Source organism: Babylonia areolata, chromosome 35, assembly GCF_041734735.1.
Source record: "Babylonia areolata isolate BAREFJ2019XMU chromosome 35, ASM4173473v1, whole genome shotgun sequence".
Taxonomy (NCBI): Eukaryota; Metazoa; Mollusca; class Gastropoda; order Neogastropoda; family Buccinidae; genus Babylonia; species Babylonia areolata.
In genome coordinates, this window is record NC_134910.1 from 16670904 (window position 1) to 16685771 (window position 14868).

A 14868-nucleotide genomic window follows, 5' to 3' on the forward strand; every position below is an offset into this window, starting at 1 on the left:
TTGTAGAGTCTTCCCAGCAACTGAAGACAGCAGCAGTCACAAGTGCGGTTTTCTGGCTGTCGAATAAAATTCATTTGTCTTGAGAACAGTTCACTGCTGGTTGGGAAAGGTGGATGGGTGAAGGAAGTGAGAGAGAATTTGCACAAAGCATTTGCCACTTTGGACTGTCATCTGGTTACGTCGTCATACCGATCCACAGCCCCCAAGAACCTCCGCTCCCTGGGCAACAGCTGCTGTGACAGACCTAAGTGCAAATGCTGTCCCTTCTCAACACTACCACACTCACCTTCAAGGGGCCCTCAGGACGCCAGTTCACCATGAGGAGCAGGTTCACCTGCCAAACCAGTGATTTGGTATATGGGGTCCACTGCAGCCCTGTGCAGTCCGTATTTACGTAGGCGAGACATACCGCACACTGGAAGAACGCAGGCAAAGAGCACAGGGACAGCATCCTCCAGAAAAAGCAAACCCCTGTGGCTATACACATCAACACTGATCCCCACAGCATAACCCACTTCTCCATATCAGTGGTCTGGCGCAACAGCACTGGAGACTCTTCAAGAGAAAGAACAGGGAGAAACAGATTATCCACCATCTCGGTACTGCAGCACCATATGGCCTCAACATCAAGGACTAAACCAAATCACAACTTCCCTCGCCCCACCCTGCCCATTTCCCCTTCCCTCCCCTCCCCCTCTTTTTCCTCTTCCCCCCGCCCCCCTTTCCTCTCACTGTCTAGATCTCTCTCACTTCCTTCACCCATCCACCGTTTCCAACCAGCAGTGAACTGTTCTCAAGACAAAGTGGATTTTCTTCAACAGCCAGAAAACTGCACTTGTGACTGCTGCTATCTCCAGTTGCTTTGAACACTTTATGAGTCGAAGTTCTCACTTCTCATCTCCTGAGTGGGGTTCATAATTTTTTCCTCTTGGTTGTTTTTTTTTTTTTTTTTTTTTTTTGTATCCAGAAATATGCTTCATTTGCGCAGTGTTGAAGTCAATGATCCGCGGATGCAAAAAAGAAATACGTGTGTGTGTTGGGGCGTGACAGTTGTAGCACAGAGAGTATGTTACTTTGTGAGTTTATGTATTGTGGTTTTTATAACATTCATGATTCTGTTTAAATTTCTACTACCTTTATTTTCTTCCTGTTTCACTTTCGGAACTGGAGTGTAAAGCGCTTAGAGTTCGCTTATGCTTGAATTAATATTATTATTATTATATGCTCACCGCACTTCATTCACAGCAGAGAAATGTTCTGGGGTGTCGTATTGAGCAAACTTTCGGGACATTATAGTGCCTCCTTCCTGTGCCGGGGGTAAGGGGGATGGTTGGGTGGGAGGGGGGGGGGGGGGGGGTGGACACGGGACCACTTGAAGGGAACTAGATACTTTAAAATATACATCATATATAAACGTATGAACCTGCATAAAAGACAACAGAAAGTATGAGAAACAGGTGGTTTCTGGTGAGTTATCCAATTAAGACTCAGTCTATTAACATCATCTTAGATAAACAGACTATAAATGAATAAACGACGTCCAATTAGATATACAAATTATATTATGAATTATCATTATATTAAATAAAAATGTTAAAAAATGTAAAAAAAAATGTAACCAAATGTAAAATGAATGAAAAATGCACAGCATATAAAACGCGCAAACGTGCATAAAAACACCACCATAAAGGGTGGAAAAGACGGTGATTTGAGGTGCCATAAGTTTACTGCATTGCTTGGCGAAACGTCTAGCGCACTGATTTAACGTTAATCTCGGCATGCTGAATACTCAGCCTCAAAGTCACGCCAACGTACCAGAGGTAAAAGAATGTGCGATAAAATAACTAATAGCGGAAACCAACTGTCTATTATCATGCCTTCTTAAGTATCATAAATGTATGAGAATGACGATGATAACTGTTTATATCACGCTTTCAAACCTCTTAAGCGCTTTACAGTAACACGTCAGGCAGACACAAAGCACACGATTAAACCCCCGCACCCCCAACACACACACACACCCACGCACACACACGCACGCATACACTCACGCACGCACGCACACTGACATACAGTGTCACACTGTATGATTGACGTCTTTCAAGGTTTGGAAAAGGGAATCGTTCTCTGAATATTGTTCCAAGAATGAAGTGTGTGTTGTGTGTGTGTGTGTGTGTGTGTGTGTGTGTGTGTGTGTGTGTGTGTGTGTGTGTGTGTGTGTGTGTGTGTTTGTGTGCATGTATCTATGTATGAGAGAGAGAGAGAGCGAGAGAGAGAGAGAGAGAGAGAGAGAGAGATCAAACACACACACACACACACACACACACACACACACACAGACACAGACACACACACACACACACACACACACACACACACTCACACACACACACACACACACACACACACGCACAAGATACTGAATAAATCATTATTCCTGCTCTTTCCTCTGAGCCATAAGTGTATGACCCTTGACGCCTCCTCCTGCCTCCTTGAGCAACATAATTTATGAGCAAACTGATTTATTGCTGTAATCGATCATTCCAGGGTGGAATGCAGAAAAAAACAAAACAAAATGAAATTCACACCGACTCCTAAACAGAGCACACACACACACACACACACACACAACACACACACACACACACACACACACACACATCACACACACTCCACATCTCTCTCTCTATATATGTATATACATGACTCATTCCAGGTTGTAGTTTACTGATAAAAGTGGACACACCACACACAGGCCACACCGGCACGGTATCAATCGGGTCGGGGAAGTAGCAACAGCTCTCCGTCAGTTTGCAGTTTCAGGTTTCCAGAGGTGGTAAAGGGGCATACTGTATCCATAGCGCTGCACGACACCAGATGTCTGACGACCACCAAGCCACCGCCATGTCAGGCCGGCTAAGCGGTCGTTGATATCCTGTGCTTCAGCTGTCATCACGTCCTGCTGGAACCGTTTCAGTATTAGAAGACAATAATAGAAAGAAAGAAAGAAGAAAGAAGAAAGGCTACAGAAAGCGAAAAATCTCTTATAACAAACAAAAAACATAAACAACCTAAAGACTCCTAAAACAAGAACCACCACACCCCCCCGTTACCAGCAAACCGGTCCAACACGTGGGGTCCAGGGTGGATACATGTGTACTGATTCCGAACAAAGCAGCATGCTGATCTGGGACGGAAGTGCTGGAGAAAGGGAGAAAGACCCCTGGCCTGTGAGGTGGGTCGTGTTGTCGGTGCTGGGTTTTAGTTCATTCGGTTTCAAAAGGGCAGAAAAAAAAAGAAAATAAAAGAAAGGAAAAAAAGATCCTCAACAACGCACAACCCTACAACATGCTGTGCGGGCTACTGGGGCCTGTTGCCAGAAAAAGGTTCACTTCGGGTGGTCGCAGGAGGCGTCAAGGCCGTTCACAATACAAATCCATATACGCAACACCACTGCCTGACAGCAGCATAACCCAACTCGCTTAGCCAGGCCTTGAGTGCATGCCATAATATATTTGTGTATCTATCATTATAAGGGTGTTCCAATCCAGGTCTCACTCTTACTCCAAGTTTCACTGAAAAATCAAACTGGGGCGTCTGGTCATTCAGATGAGACGATAAACCGAGGGTCCCGTGTGCAGCACGCACTTGGCGCGTGGAAATAGATCCAATGGAAACATACGAATTGTCCCTCTGCAAAAGTCTGGTAGAAAATATCCAGTCTGACAGGTACACAAATATATATGCACGCACTCAAGGCGTGACAAAGCGCACTGGTAACGCTGCTGGTCAGGCATCTGCCTAGCATTAGTGGTGGAGCGTATACGGATTTGGTCCGAACGTAGGGGACGCCTTTTTGAGAAAACAAAACTGCTAGACACAGACCTTGCGACTATTCACATCAGAGGAGACGATAAACCGAGGTCCCGTGCGCTGCATGCACTGAGCGCACGTAAAAGAACCCACGGCAACAAAAGGGTTGTCCGTAGCAAAATTTAAGTAGAAAAATCAACTCCGATAGAAAACCAAACAAAATCACAGGCAGAAAAAAAAGAAAAAAGGGTGGCGCATTCAGTGTACCGACGCGCTCTCCCTGGGGAGATCAGCCCGAATTGCACACAGAGAAATCTGTGTGACAAAAGAGTAATACAATTCAACGCGAATACAGTACATACAATACGATACATTACAATACATATGGACCAGAATCGGCAGGCCACGAGTGGCAGAAGACCCAGCCCCACTGCTGTGCCCTGCCGGGAGGGTGCATGGTGTCTCGGCATCGGCGGCGATAACCGAGTGTTAAAGCGTTGACTGTCAATCTGTGGGTCCGCGCGTTCGAATCTCGGTAACGGCGCCTGTGGGTAAAGGGTGGAGAGTTTTCCGATCTCCAGTCAACAGATGTGCACACCAGCTTGTACCTGAACCCCCTTCGTGTGTATACGCACGCAGAATATCAAATACGCACGTTAAAGATCCTGTAAGCCATGTCAGCAGCGTTCGGTGGGGTATGGAAACAAGAACATACCCAGCATACCCCCCAGCCGCCCCCCAAAAAACAACAACAACAACAAAAAAACAAAAAACAAAACAACAACAACAAAAAAACAAAAACAACAAAAAACAACAAAAACAAACAAACAACAACAACAACAACAAAAAACCAAAAACCAAAAACATAACCAAAAACCAAAAACATAACGAGTGTGACTGCCTGCAATGGCGGGGTAAATTGAACGTGAATAATTACATGTCTGTGTGAGTGTGAATATGTGTGTGCCGGACATCTGATTGAATGACACATGAAACGAATGATGAACGCAGTCATTTGGATGAGACTATAAACCGAGGTCCCGTGTGCAGCATGCACTTAGCGCACGTAAAAGAACCCACGGCAACAAATGCTTGTTTCCTCGCAAAAATTCTGTGAGAAAAATCCACTTCAAAACAAATAAACTGCACGCAGGAAAAAATACAAAAAAATGGGTGGCGCTGTAGTGTATCGACGCGCTCTCCCTGGGGGAGAGGCACCCGAATTTCACACAGAAAATTCTGTTGTGATAAAAGCCGTCAGTCGGTCAGGTAGGCATGTTGTGCAAATGACCCCGTGTTTGTAAAGCGCTTAGAGCTTGGTCTCCGACCGAGGGGTAGGCCTAAATGAGTGTCCATATCATCATCATCCTCATCATCCTATCATCATCATCATCATTTCGTTTGCTGACGTCATTGTCGTAACGTGGCGGACTGGTTGATCATGATGTGTGTGTGTGTGTGTGTGTGTGTGTGATCGTGTATGGGAAGTATTCTCCCTGCTGAGAAAAGACAGGCTTTTGATAATCGATTAGTTGTTACAAACACTTGTCAGAAGAAAAAACTTTTAAATGATAGTTGTCATACGATGATACATACACCGCATGAATTTGCTCACCAGGGGTGTAAGTTATGAAGCAGTGACTGAAGGTACTTGAGAGGGAGAAAGTGGATAAGGTGAGAAATGTGAGGCGTGGAAGATAATGCCCCCCCCCCCCCCCCTTAAAACCGGGACGTCTATCTACAATCGTGTGGGTGCATTTGCATGTTTATGTGGTGGTGGTGGCGGTAGGTGGTGATTATGACGTGTGAGTCTGCGTGTATGCCCAAATGCAAGCATGTGCGTATTTGTGTGTGAGGGTGTGTGCACCAGCATATCTGGTCATGTGGCCTGCGAGAAAAGGAAAGAAGATATCAATCTGATACTGAGATACCTTGAAGACAGGAAGTCTTTGAGTGATTATGTAGTCCTTGAAATCTATTGCCCGAGGGAGAACCACTGATGCCGGTGTCAGTGTTGACCAGGCGTGGTGTGCCGGCAGAACGATGTGAACGGCAGGACTGGACAGAACGCTGTGGACGGCAGGACTGGACAGACGCTGTGGACATCGCACGGAGAGAAGGTCCAGCTGTGTCCATGGCTCTGGGAATGAACTGTAAGGCTCGTGAGGGACGTAGACCGCGTGGGATTCAACGCTTTTGTTTCAGAGACTAGTGAAGGCTGTGGAGGTAACACCAGACATGTGGAGGATGCCTCTGCCTTTGAAATGAGCAATGTTTCCTGCCGCCTTGTTGTGACGCAACTGGATGACCAAGACAAAAAGCAGCACTGACCGATGACAGCTGGTCAAAACAGTACAGTTGGATCATCACCTCCCTGATCACGTGGCGTTGTGATGTGATTGTGCAGATGTACACCAGCCCCAAAGGACAAAGGGACTGTTGTCTGGCGGTTACAGCAGTGGACACCAACAAAGATGTTGGCCGTTCAAGAAGAAATGCTGGGTCACTGCTGTCACTGCATTGTTATAACATTTCGCTGACCGAGTCCGAGGAACTTTGAAAAAAATTTCATTTATTATTTTAAGCAAATCGAAAACGACGTATCGATTCGTTTATTTGCTCAGTATCGCTTTAATGCAATGTGGGTTTGACACTGTTGGCAGTGAAGCTGCCTGCCTTCGCTGTTGTGCACATTGTATCAGGGCCAGGGGGACAGAACGTCCCTTGATTCGTGAAGCACAGACTTGCACATTCTCCCTCTTATCCTATCACCCAAAATCACCACCACCTCTACTTCAAATCTTCCAGTGCCAAGTCAGCATCAGCGCCAAGGTGAAGGTCTCAGAGATGCCAAAGAAGCAGTTGGGGATGAAGTGTGCAGTGGTGTACTGTCTGCACATGTCACAGGAGGCTGCGACACTACAAGCTGTTTGTCTTCAGGTGGAAAGACCATGCCTGTGAAGTACCTTTCGGAGTCTGCATGATTCCAAGAGGCATGCGTGATGATGACACCAAACAGACACAGAGCAGACAGCAACAACTGGAACAAGGGCAGTTCCTGCTTGTGTGCGGACAAGGACAGGGATTCACCGGACAAACCGGCATGTGAGATACATGCAGGAAATGGCTGCTTCTGCAGTTTCGTTTGCACTCTAGAAAATACCATCACATCCTCTGCTGCAAAGTCCAGTCCCATTGGAGGAAATGTTCGGAGCGGCATCTGAAACCAGACACCTTTGCCTGAACACACAACAGGATGGAGAGTTAACCGGCTGTCGTCGTTGCCGGTTGTGGGACGAACACTGACGGTTCACCTGAAGAGGGGCGTACGTTGCCCCCCCCCCCCCGCCCACTCCCCTCAACAATAAGGGTGTTGTCCCCTGCAAAAGTCTGGGAGAAAAATCCACGTCGAAGGAATAACAAATATAACGGCACGCAGAAATAAAGACAAAAAAGAGAGGGCGCGGCGGTGGTGAAACGATCGCTCCTCCCTGGGGAGAGCAGCCCGAAAGTCACACAGAAAATCAGTTGTCAAATAAGAGAAAGACAGACATAACAGAAAAAAAAAATACGGATTAGGTCTATTTAACAACCATTGGTTAGTAGCACCAGTGATTATTATTTCGAGTAGTCTGTGTATGTCTGGGGTTGTGTGTTTGGTTTTAACTTGCGTCTGGCACAGCACCCCCTCCATCCAGACTTTCCCTCTCGCCGCCCTCCCCCCCCCCCCTCCTCCCCTCCTCTTTGCCTCCAGTCACGTCAAAACAAGACTTTCTCTCTCGGTTTCCCTGTTTCGATATCTCTGCCTATGTATCAATATCTCTCCCATCAGTTGTTACGTACTTGTGCTTGTTTGTTCTCGGTGAAAGGAGAACAAATCTTATGAATGACAGTCGTTCATTGTTGTTAAAAAAATGGACAAAGGGAAAAAAGGAATCAGAGAGAGGTAAGAGTTAAACCAAAGAGAATCAGTATCAACTTGGTGTTTTCGTTGTGTGTTAGAGCTTTATGTCATTAGCTTTGTCAAATACATCTTCATAAACTGAAGAACTGATTTTCTGCTTTGAATAATCAGTCGCTGACAAGTCATCAGTATAGATATAGCGGTGGTCTACACACAGTCAATGCCTGTTCTGGACATGATCTATTCGTCTCTCTCTCCATCTCTCTCTCTCTCTCACTCTCTCTCTCTTCTCCTATTCCTCATCCTCATCTTTCTCTCTCTCTCTCCTCTCTCACTCACTCTTCTCTCTCACTCCTCTCAGAATATTTGTGCATTTACTTTAGTTTTTTCTTGTTTTTTTTTTCTTTTCTTTTTCATTTTTTTCATTTTGGCGACATAATTGAAATTAATCATGTAATATCATGCTTTTGTTTGAGTGTTTATTTCCTTTTCAATGAGGGCAGGATGAAAACAAACAATTTGTGCATAATCTTTCGATCGTTCGTTAGTTCTCTCTCTCTCTCTCTCTCTCTCTCTGTGTCTCTCTGACGCGGGCGGGGTAAACGGCTCAGTCCAAGCTACAGCAACAACGCATCTGGTGGAGGCAGCAAGGACTACACTCCCCGTGACTTCGGCCGTGGGACACGAGGCAGGGTGGTGGCATCAACGGATTAGGCAACAAGGACTGCATGCCCAGCGACTCCATCCGGTGGACACCAGGCAGAAGCAGCGGTGCAATGGTTCTGCCGCAGTGCTTCCCCCTCTCCAAGTGAAAGGGGGCAGGGCAGTCAGGAGGGTCAGCGGACGTGCACACGCATGCAGACACTGTCCATCAACACGTACTTCAACAGTTCCAACCAGCAGAGGACGGTCAGCGACATCACCGCTGGTGCTCAGTGACGTGAGGTCACTGTGGGGAGTGCCGGGGTTAGGGGCCAGGACACAGGGAGTAGAACTAAGAACGAGAAGCGTGGCTGGCCCTCAGAAACAACTGCAAATATTGAATTGGAACATGGAGGGTTTGAGCAGAAAACTAGGTGAATCAGATTTCATGCAGTACGTGACCAGCTTTGATATTGTATGCTTCACCAAAACGTTTTTAAGTTTTGAAATACCTTAGACTGTTTCCCAGACTATATTCAATACTTTAGTCCTGCTATAAAGATCTGACATGCAGCCCGAGGGTGTGGAGGGGTACTAGTTATGGTCAGGCATGCCTTAAAGAGATGCGTTAAGGTTCTGGACCAGTCACAGGACAACATGATATGGTTCAAGTTTGACAAAAGTGTGTTATCCTGTGATAAAGATGTGGTGTCGTGTGCGCAAAATGCCTGCCCATATGACTCTCCATATTATCGACAGGAGCATGTGTCTGTTGTGTCGACCCTGTGCACAACCGAACAGTGTATACATAGAGCAGTTTGGTGAATCATGTTATTATATGTTGTGTGGTGATTTTAATGACCCTACGGGCAATCTCAATATTGCTAACGATGTGAATGAGAATGTTTAATCAGTGGTTCAGTCAGATCTTTATTCATTACGCCACTCAAAAGATATAGTGGTTAATGGGTTTGGCACATCATTGGCTGAGATGTGTGCTTCTTGCAATGTGTCAATTTTGAATGAAGTGTGTTGTGGTGATGAAAACGGCTGTTTCGCATATGTGTGCCCATCAGGCTGTAGCACAACTGACTATTTTGCAGCATCAAGTGAGCTGGTTACTGGTGCCCTGGGAGAAAGGTTTGAATCCAACACTTACCAGTTGAGCTCACATATCTTATGAGTGTGGTGAGGTGGAGTGTAGTACAGGCAAACTATTTTGTTGAAAAGCTATGGTGGGACGAAGCAAAAGTATCTCTTTTTTGTGAAACCATAAACAGTACACAGTTTGAATCTGCCGTGGCAGAAGCCACTGTACTCTTGTATGACTCTGTGGACACAGCTGTTGACTGTTTGTGCACTGGCCTGCTCCAGGCAGCAGCTTGCATGGTCACCAAAATCTTCACTGGGCCGAGGCAGAGCAAATGGTTTGATGCAGAATGTAGAATGGATAGAAGAAATACAAGAAAATAGTATAGGTTATTTAAAAGATCAAAACGTGTGCCTTCTAGAACTGCACATAGATTACAGTTTGTTCAGTGTAGAAAAGAATATAGATTTACGATGAAAACAAAGAGGTTGCTGTACAAACAAAACAAGATGGCCAGTTTGGAGGCAAAGGCTGTAAATGTCTTGAAGTGAAATGAAATCAATTTGCCACTCATCTCAGACTCAACCCAGCATTAGTAGTGAACAGTGGTTTAACCATTTTAAATATGTCTTTAATCTAACAGACTAGCAACAGGACCACCATCGTGTTGATGAAAGTCTGCCGGACCCCACGAGTGTGGAATGGTTCGTCAAACCAGTCAGTGCACAGGAAGTCCTGTCAGCAATAAATGCTTTAAATCTGAATAAATCCACGGGGCCTGATGGTGTACTTGCGGGCATGTTGAAACTTACCCAAGGGCTTGGTCAGGCGCCATTATTGTGCCAATTCACAAAGGGGGTGATCCAGCTAACCCAGATAATTACCGTGGAGTTTCGCTCATGAGCATTTTGAGAAAGGTGTTTCCTCATATTTCAAATAAACGTTTTTTTCTAGCTGGGCTGACGCCAACCAAAACATTGATGAGGTATGGTTTTCGTGCGGGTTATTCTAATGTTGATAACATTTATGTTTTGTATGCAGTTGTCCAGAAATATTTGTTTGTTTTGTAGATTTTAAGAAAGCCTTTGACCGTGTAGACAGAGCAGCATTGTGGAAGGACTCTAGGTCAGGCAGGTATTGGTGGGAAATTGCTTCGCATTTTGACCAGTATCTACAAGCCGTTCGTGTGTGCGATGCCCAGACAGTATCACTGAATTTTTCGAGTGTCCCAATGGGGTGAGACAGGGATGTGTGCTTTCACCCGTTTCGTTTTCTTTTTTAATTAATGAATTGGCCCTTGAAATTGCAAGAAATGGTAAGCATGGTGTCCAGCTTTCACCAGATATTGTGGAGATTTTATTAATTTCGTTTGCAGATGATGTAGTCCTGACCTCTTACTCAGCTGCTGGAATACAAAACCAGATAAACATTTTGAAAAGTTTCACTGATAATTTTGATATAGAATTAAATCTATCCAAAACGAAAGTTATTGTTTTTCGCAAAGAAGGATTCCTGGCCGAGTGTGAGCAGTGGAAGTATGGTGTGTGGTTCGTCCGTCGGGATCGACGAGGACCATCTAGTCATCCTAGGGGTGGGTGGGTTGGGCTCTGTGGGTGCGCAGATGACTGGTCAGGCCAATCCGCGCCCGGAAGGTTCTGGCGCTGTGTGGACAGGGGATGGTGGCGGCTGTCGGGGACTTGCTGGCACTGTTTTTCCTGGCCTGTCTGCGTTGTTCTGCTGCAGCGATCCTGTTGGCCTCACAGGATTTGGCGCCTTTGTGGACAGCTGAACGCCACTTTGGTCTGTCCATTGCATTCAGCTCCCACGTGTCGTGGCTGATGTTGAAGGCCTTCAGAGAAGCTTTCAGAGTGTCTTTGAAACGCTTCTTTTGGCCTCCATGGGAGCGCTTGCCGTGTTGGAGTTCGCCGTACAGCAGTTTCTTGGGGAGCCGGTGGTCTGGCATGCTGGGCCTGCATCAAGATGGTGTAGATGTTGGGCAAGTTTGCACGGGTGAGCACCTCTGTGTCAGGGATCTTCTCTTGCCACTTCATGCCGAGAAGTTTTCTGAGGCTGGTGATGTGGAAGTGGTTCAGCTTTTTGGCGTGGCGTTTGTAGACCGTTCATGATTCACATCCATAAAGCAGTGTGGTGAGAACTATGGCCTTGTATACTTTGAGCATCGTCTCCAGGGTGATGCCTCTCCTGTTCCAAACGGTTTTTTTTTGGAGTCTGCCGAAGGCCGCGCTGGCTTTGGAAGTATGGTAATGACCCCATCGAGGTCATAGATAGTTAAAAATATTTAGGGCTGATTTTCACTACCAAATTTTCTCAGGCGACCAGTGAGCTAAGAGCTAAAACAAAGATTAGGACGGCACGTATCTTAAGATGTCTTTTCAGACTGGGGGATGTGCCAGTCAATGTCTTTTTTCAGATTTTTGATCGTCAGATTTTGCCAGTATTGATGTATGGTGGCCGAAATATGGGATTTCAACAGTATAGTTGTCTGGAAAAGGTACACGTGTTTGCATGTAAGTGTTGGCCAGCAAACTCCTAACAAGATGATCCATGGAGATTTGGGTATATACCTTTTGTATATAACCTCAGCAGTGAGATTTGTTAAGTACTGGCTTCGCTTGATCACAATGTCACCAGAGCGACTCCCTCACAAGGCCTATTTAATGTCACGTGCAGTGAGTGAATCAGGCAAGAAGTCTTGGGTGTTTCACCTCAGGAACCTCTTACGGCGTAGGCAACGCACGTGTCTTCGTGAATAACTTGAGAGAGATTAGTTTGTAGTTTCTTAAGGGAATGGGAAGAAGGGATACAGACGAGCCAACTCAGTTCAAAAAAATATTCAATGTTGAGCCATGTATGGACTGTAAACAGTTACGCTGTTACAAGATTGCATATGCTCAATTCAGATTTGGTTTTTCACCCCATTAACTCTCATAGGTTTCGGTACCAAGCAGATTTATCCCCTCAGCAGATAGTATGCCCAATGAGTAAGCTTGAAATCGAAGATGAAAACCATGTTTTGTTTGTCTGTTCAGTTTATGTAGCTTTACGCAATGAGTTCTTTCCGGTTGAGTCCGAGACTCATAATTTGCCTGCACTGATGGGAGCTGATGACGTTTCAATGCTTTCTCGCTCTCTGTACAGAGTTTTGAAATGGCGCTCAGAGCGTACACGCTGAAGTTGGCTTCCAATTTGCATCGCAGCATTCCTTTCTGATACTCGTGTTGTTAGTGTGAATCATCCTCTGCTACGCTTCATGACAATGTCTGTCTTCTTGAAAATGATTGTTTTTCTTTTTAAAGGTGATTGACCCATCCCCCAACTTCCCATTGAAATGAACCTTATGTGTTTCTTCAATAAAACATCATCATCATCATCATCATCATCATCATCATCTCTCTCTCTCTCTCTCTCTCTCTCTCTCTCTCTCTATCTATCTATCTATCTATCTGTCTATCTATCTATCTACATATTCTTCTGAGTTTGTGAGCTGCAACTCAAAGTTCGTTCGTATGTACAAGTGGGGTTTTACGTGCATGACGGTTTTTACCTCGCAATGTAGACAGCCATACTCCGTTTTCGGGGTGTCCAATTTCATTTCCATAACCCACCGTGCGAAGACATGGATTACAGATCTTTAACATGTGTATTGATCTTCCGCATGCGTATACACACGCAGGGGGTTCAGGCACTAGCAGGTCTACACATATACAGTTGTCATGTTGACCGAGGAGATCAGAAAAACCTCACCCACCAGGTGAGGCAGAACTGGGTATCGAACTCAGGAAACTCAGGCGACAATCCACCGCTCTGACCATCCAGCCACCACAGCCGTCCATGTATCTATATCATGTGCATTTGATCACACTGTGTGTAACTGGTCCAGTTATATGAATAATCATAAACCCTGGAGCCTGAAGTCTGAATAAACTCGTTGTCATGTGACAATGTACAGTGAGCTGATACATCTTGGCCTGTCAGCACGTAGGTTGACCATCTCGCTGAACAAAACAGGTTCAATCTTTCCAAAGACATAGTGTTACTGTCTTCATGTTAAAATAAAGAAAACCGTCCATATACAGAACCCCTTTAGCCTTGAAAATATACTCAGTGGCCCCATGATAACATGTTTCTTGTGAGAGTGTATTGCTGTACAGTAGTCAGACCTTGAATATGAACAAGAAACAAAGGGCAGGAATGCTACATCTCTGTGCAATTATTTTCGAATTTTGCAGCATCTCCATGGGAACACGATGTGTCAACAAGTGAGGAACCCACAACGGAACAAATCATTCAGCAGCATACAGAAAATAACAATGTCACACACTATCTCACACGTCTCAATCTCAGTCTCAGCCACTGTCTGAGTCATTCAGAACATTTAGACGCCAACACAGAAACCATTTACTTTCTTGGAAACAACTTTCGAAAGTGCCATCAAAAGATTAAAGTTCCATCAGGGCAAGTTATAAAATTACAAATACGTTGCACAAACGTGCGCACAATTTGCTGGCAGTTTGAGAAAGGAAAGCTCCTCCATCCACCATTGTTGGATATCCTGTGCCCAGAGTCTGGTGTATTCACTGGGGAGGTGTTCAGCTGGACCAACAGTATCGTGCTGGGGTTTGAACCGCTGACCACCTCATCCAAGGTCAATGTCAGCGTCACGGCCGTTGACAAGTCCAGTGCGGTTCGACTGACAGTTGTTCGCGTGTCACAGGCTGTGGGTGAGTCTCTGATTGGAGCTGGACATGATGGGGGTGGGGGTTGTGGTGTGGTGTGGCGTGGTGTGGTGTGGTGTGGTGTGGTGTGGTGTGGTGTGGCGTGGCGTGGCGTGGTGTGGTGTGGTGTGGTGTGGCGTGGTGTGGTGTGGCGTGGTGTGGTGTGGTGTGGTGTAGTGAGGTGTGGTGTGGTGTGGTGTGGTGTGGCCTTTATGTCACAGCAGATCTCTCTGGTTGAAACCAGGACCTGAGTGCTGTCCTCGGGATGATCGTGTGGCCACAGTACAGCGACACTTCATTCTGTCTGCAAGTGTACTCACTTCACCATGGAAAGGATTCTGTCTTCAGAATTGTGCCGGGGACAACCCTTTGTTTCTATGCCTTCTTTTACGTGCGCTTACTTCATACTGCACACGGGGCCTCTGTTTATCGTATCATACTACTAGGAGTGCAGTGTGTGGAAGATGTTTGTTTGTGTGTCGTTTTAGTTTCTCCTTTTTGTGGTGCTCAGGTAGTGAGCACAGGATGTCAGCCCTTGACGTCACAGATGTTTGAGCACATGCAGGGGACATCAGTTTTGATGGACAATGCTTGAATAATTTCGAAACGGAAACGAATGATGAGCGCCCAATGGCAGCCCTCAGGCAGCTGTAATCAGTTCGGCAGCCTGTTGTGCAAATGAC

The 14868-nt window shown here is 45.8% G+C and overlaps 1 protein-coding gene across 1 annotated transcript in view; it reads left to right on the plus strand.

The window, feature by feature from the left end:
- The first annotated feature begins 1778 nt into the window (after window positions 1–1778).
- LOC143277993 (uncharacterized) overlaps window positions 1779–14868 on the plus strand; it is a 30909-nt gene continuing 17819 nt past the window's right edge. The window contains exons 1-7 of the mRNA XM_076583005.1: window positions 1779–1820; window positions 5853–5933; window positions 6221–6315; window positions 6721–6918; window positions 8509–8645; window positions 9734–9786; window positions 13981–14191. Coding sequence (XP_076439120.1) covers window positions 1779–1820; window positions 5853–5933; window positions 6221–6315; window positions 6721–6918; window positions 8509–8645; window positions 9734–9786; window positions 13981–14191 — 817 coding nt within the window. The remainder of the gene's footprint in view (window positions 1821–5852; window positions 5934–6220; window positions 6316–6720; window positions 6919–8508; window positions 8646–9733; window positions 9787–13980; window positions 14192–14868) is intronic.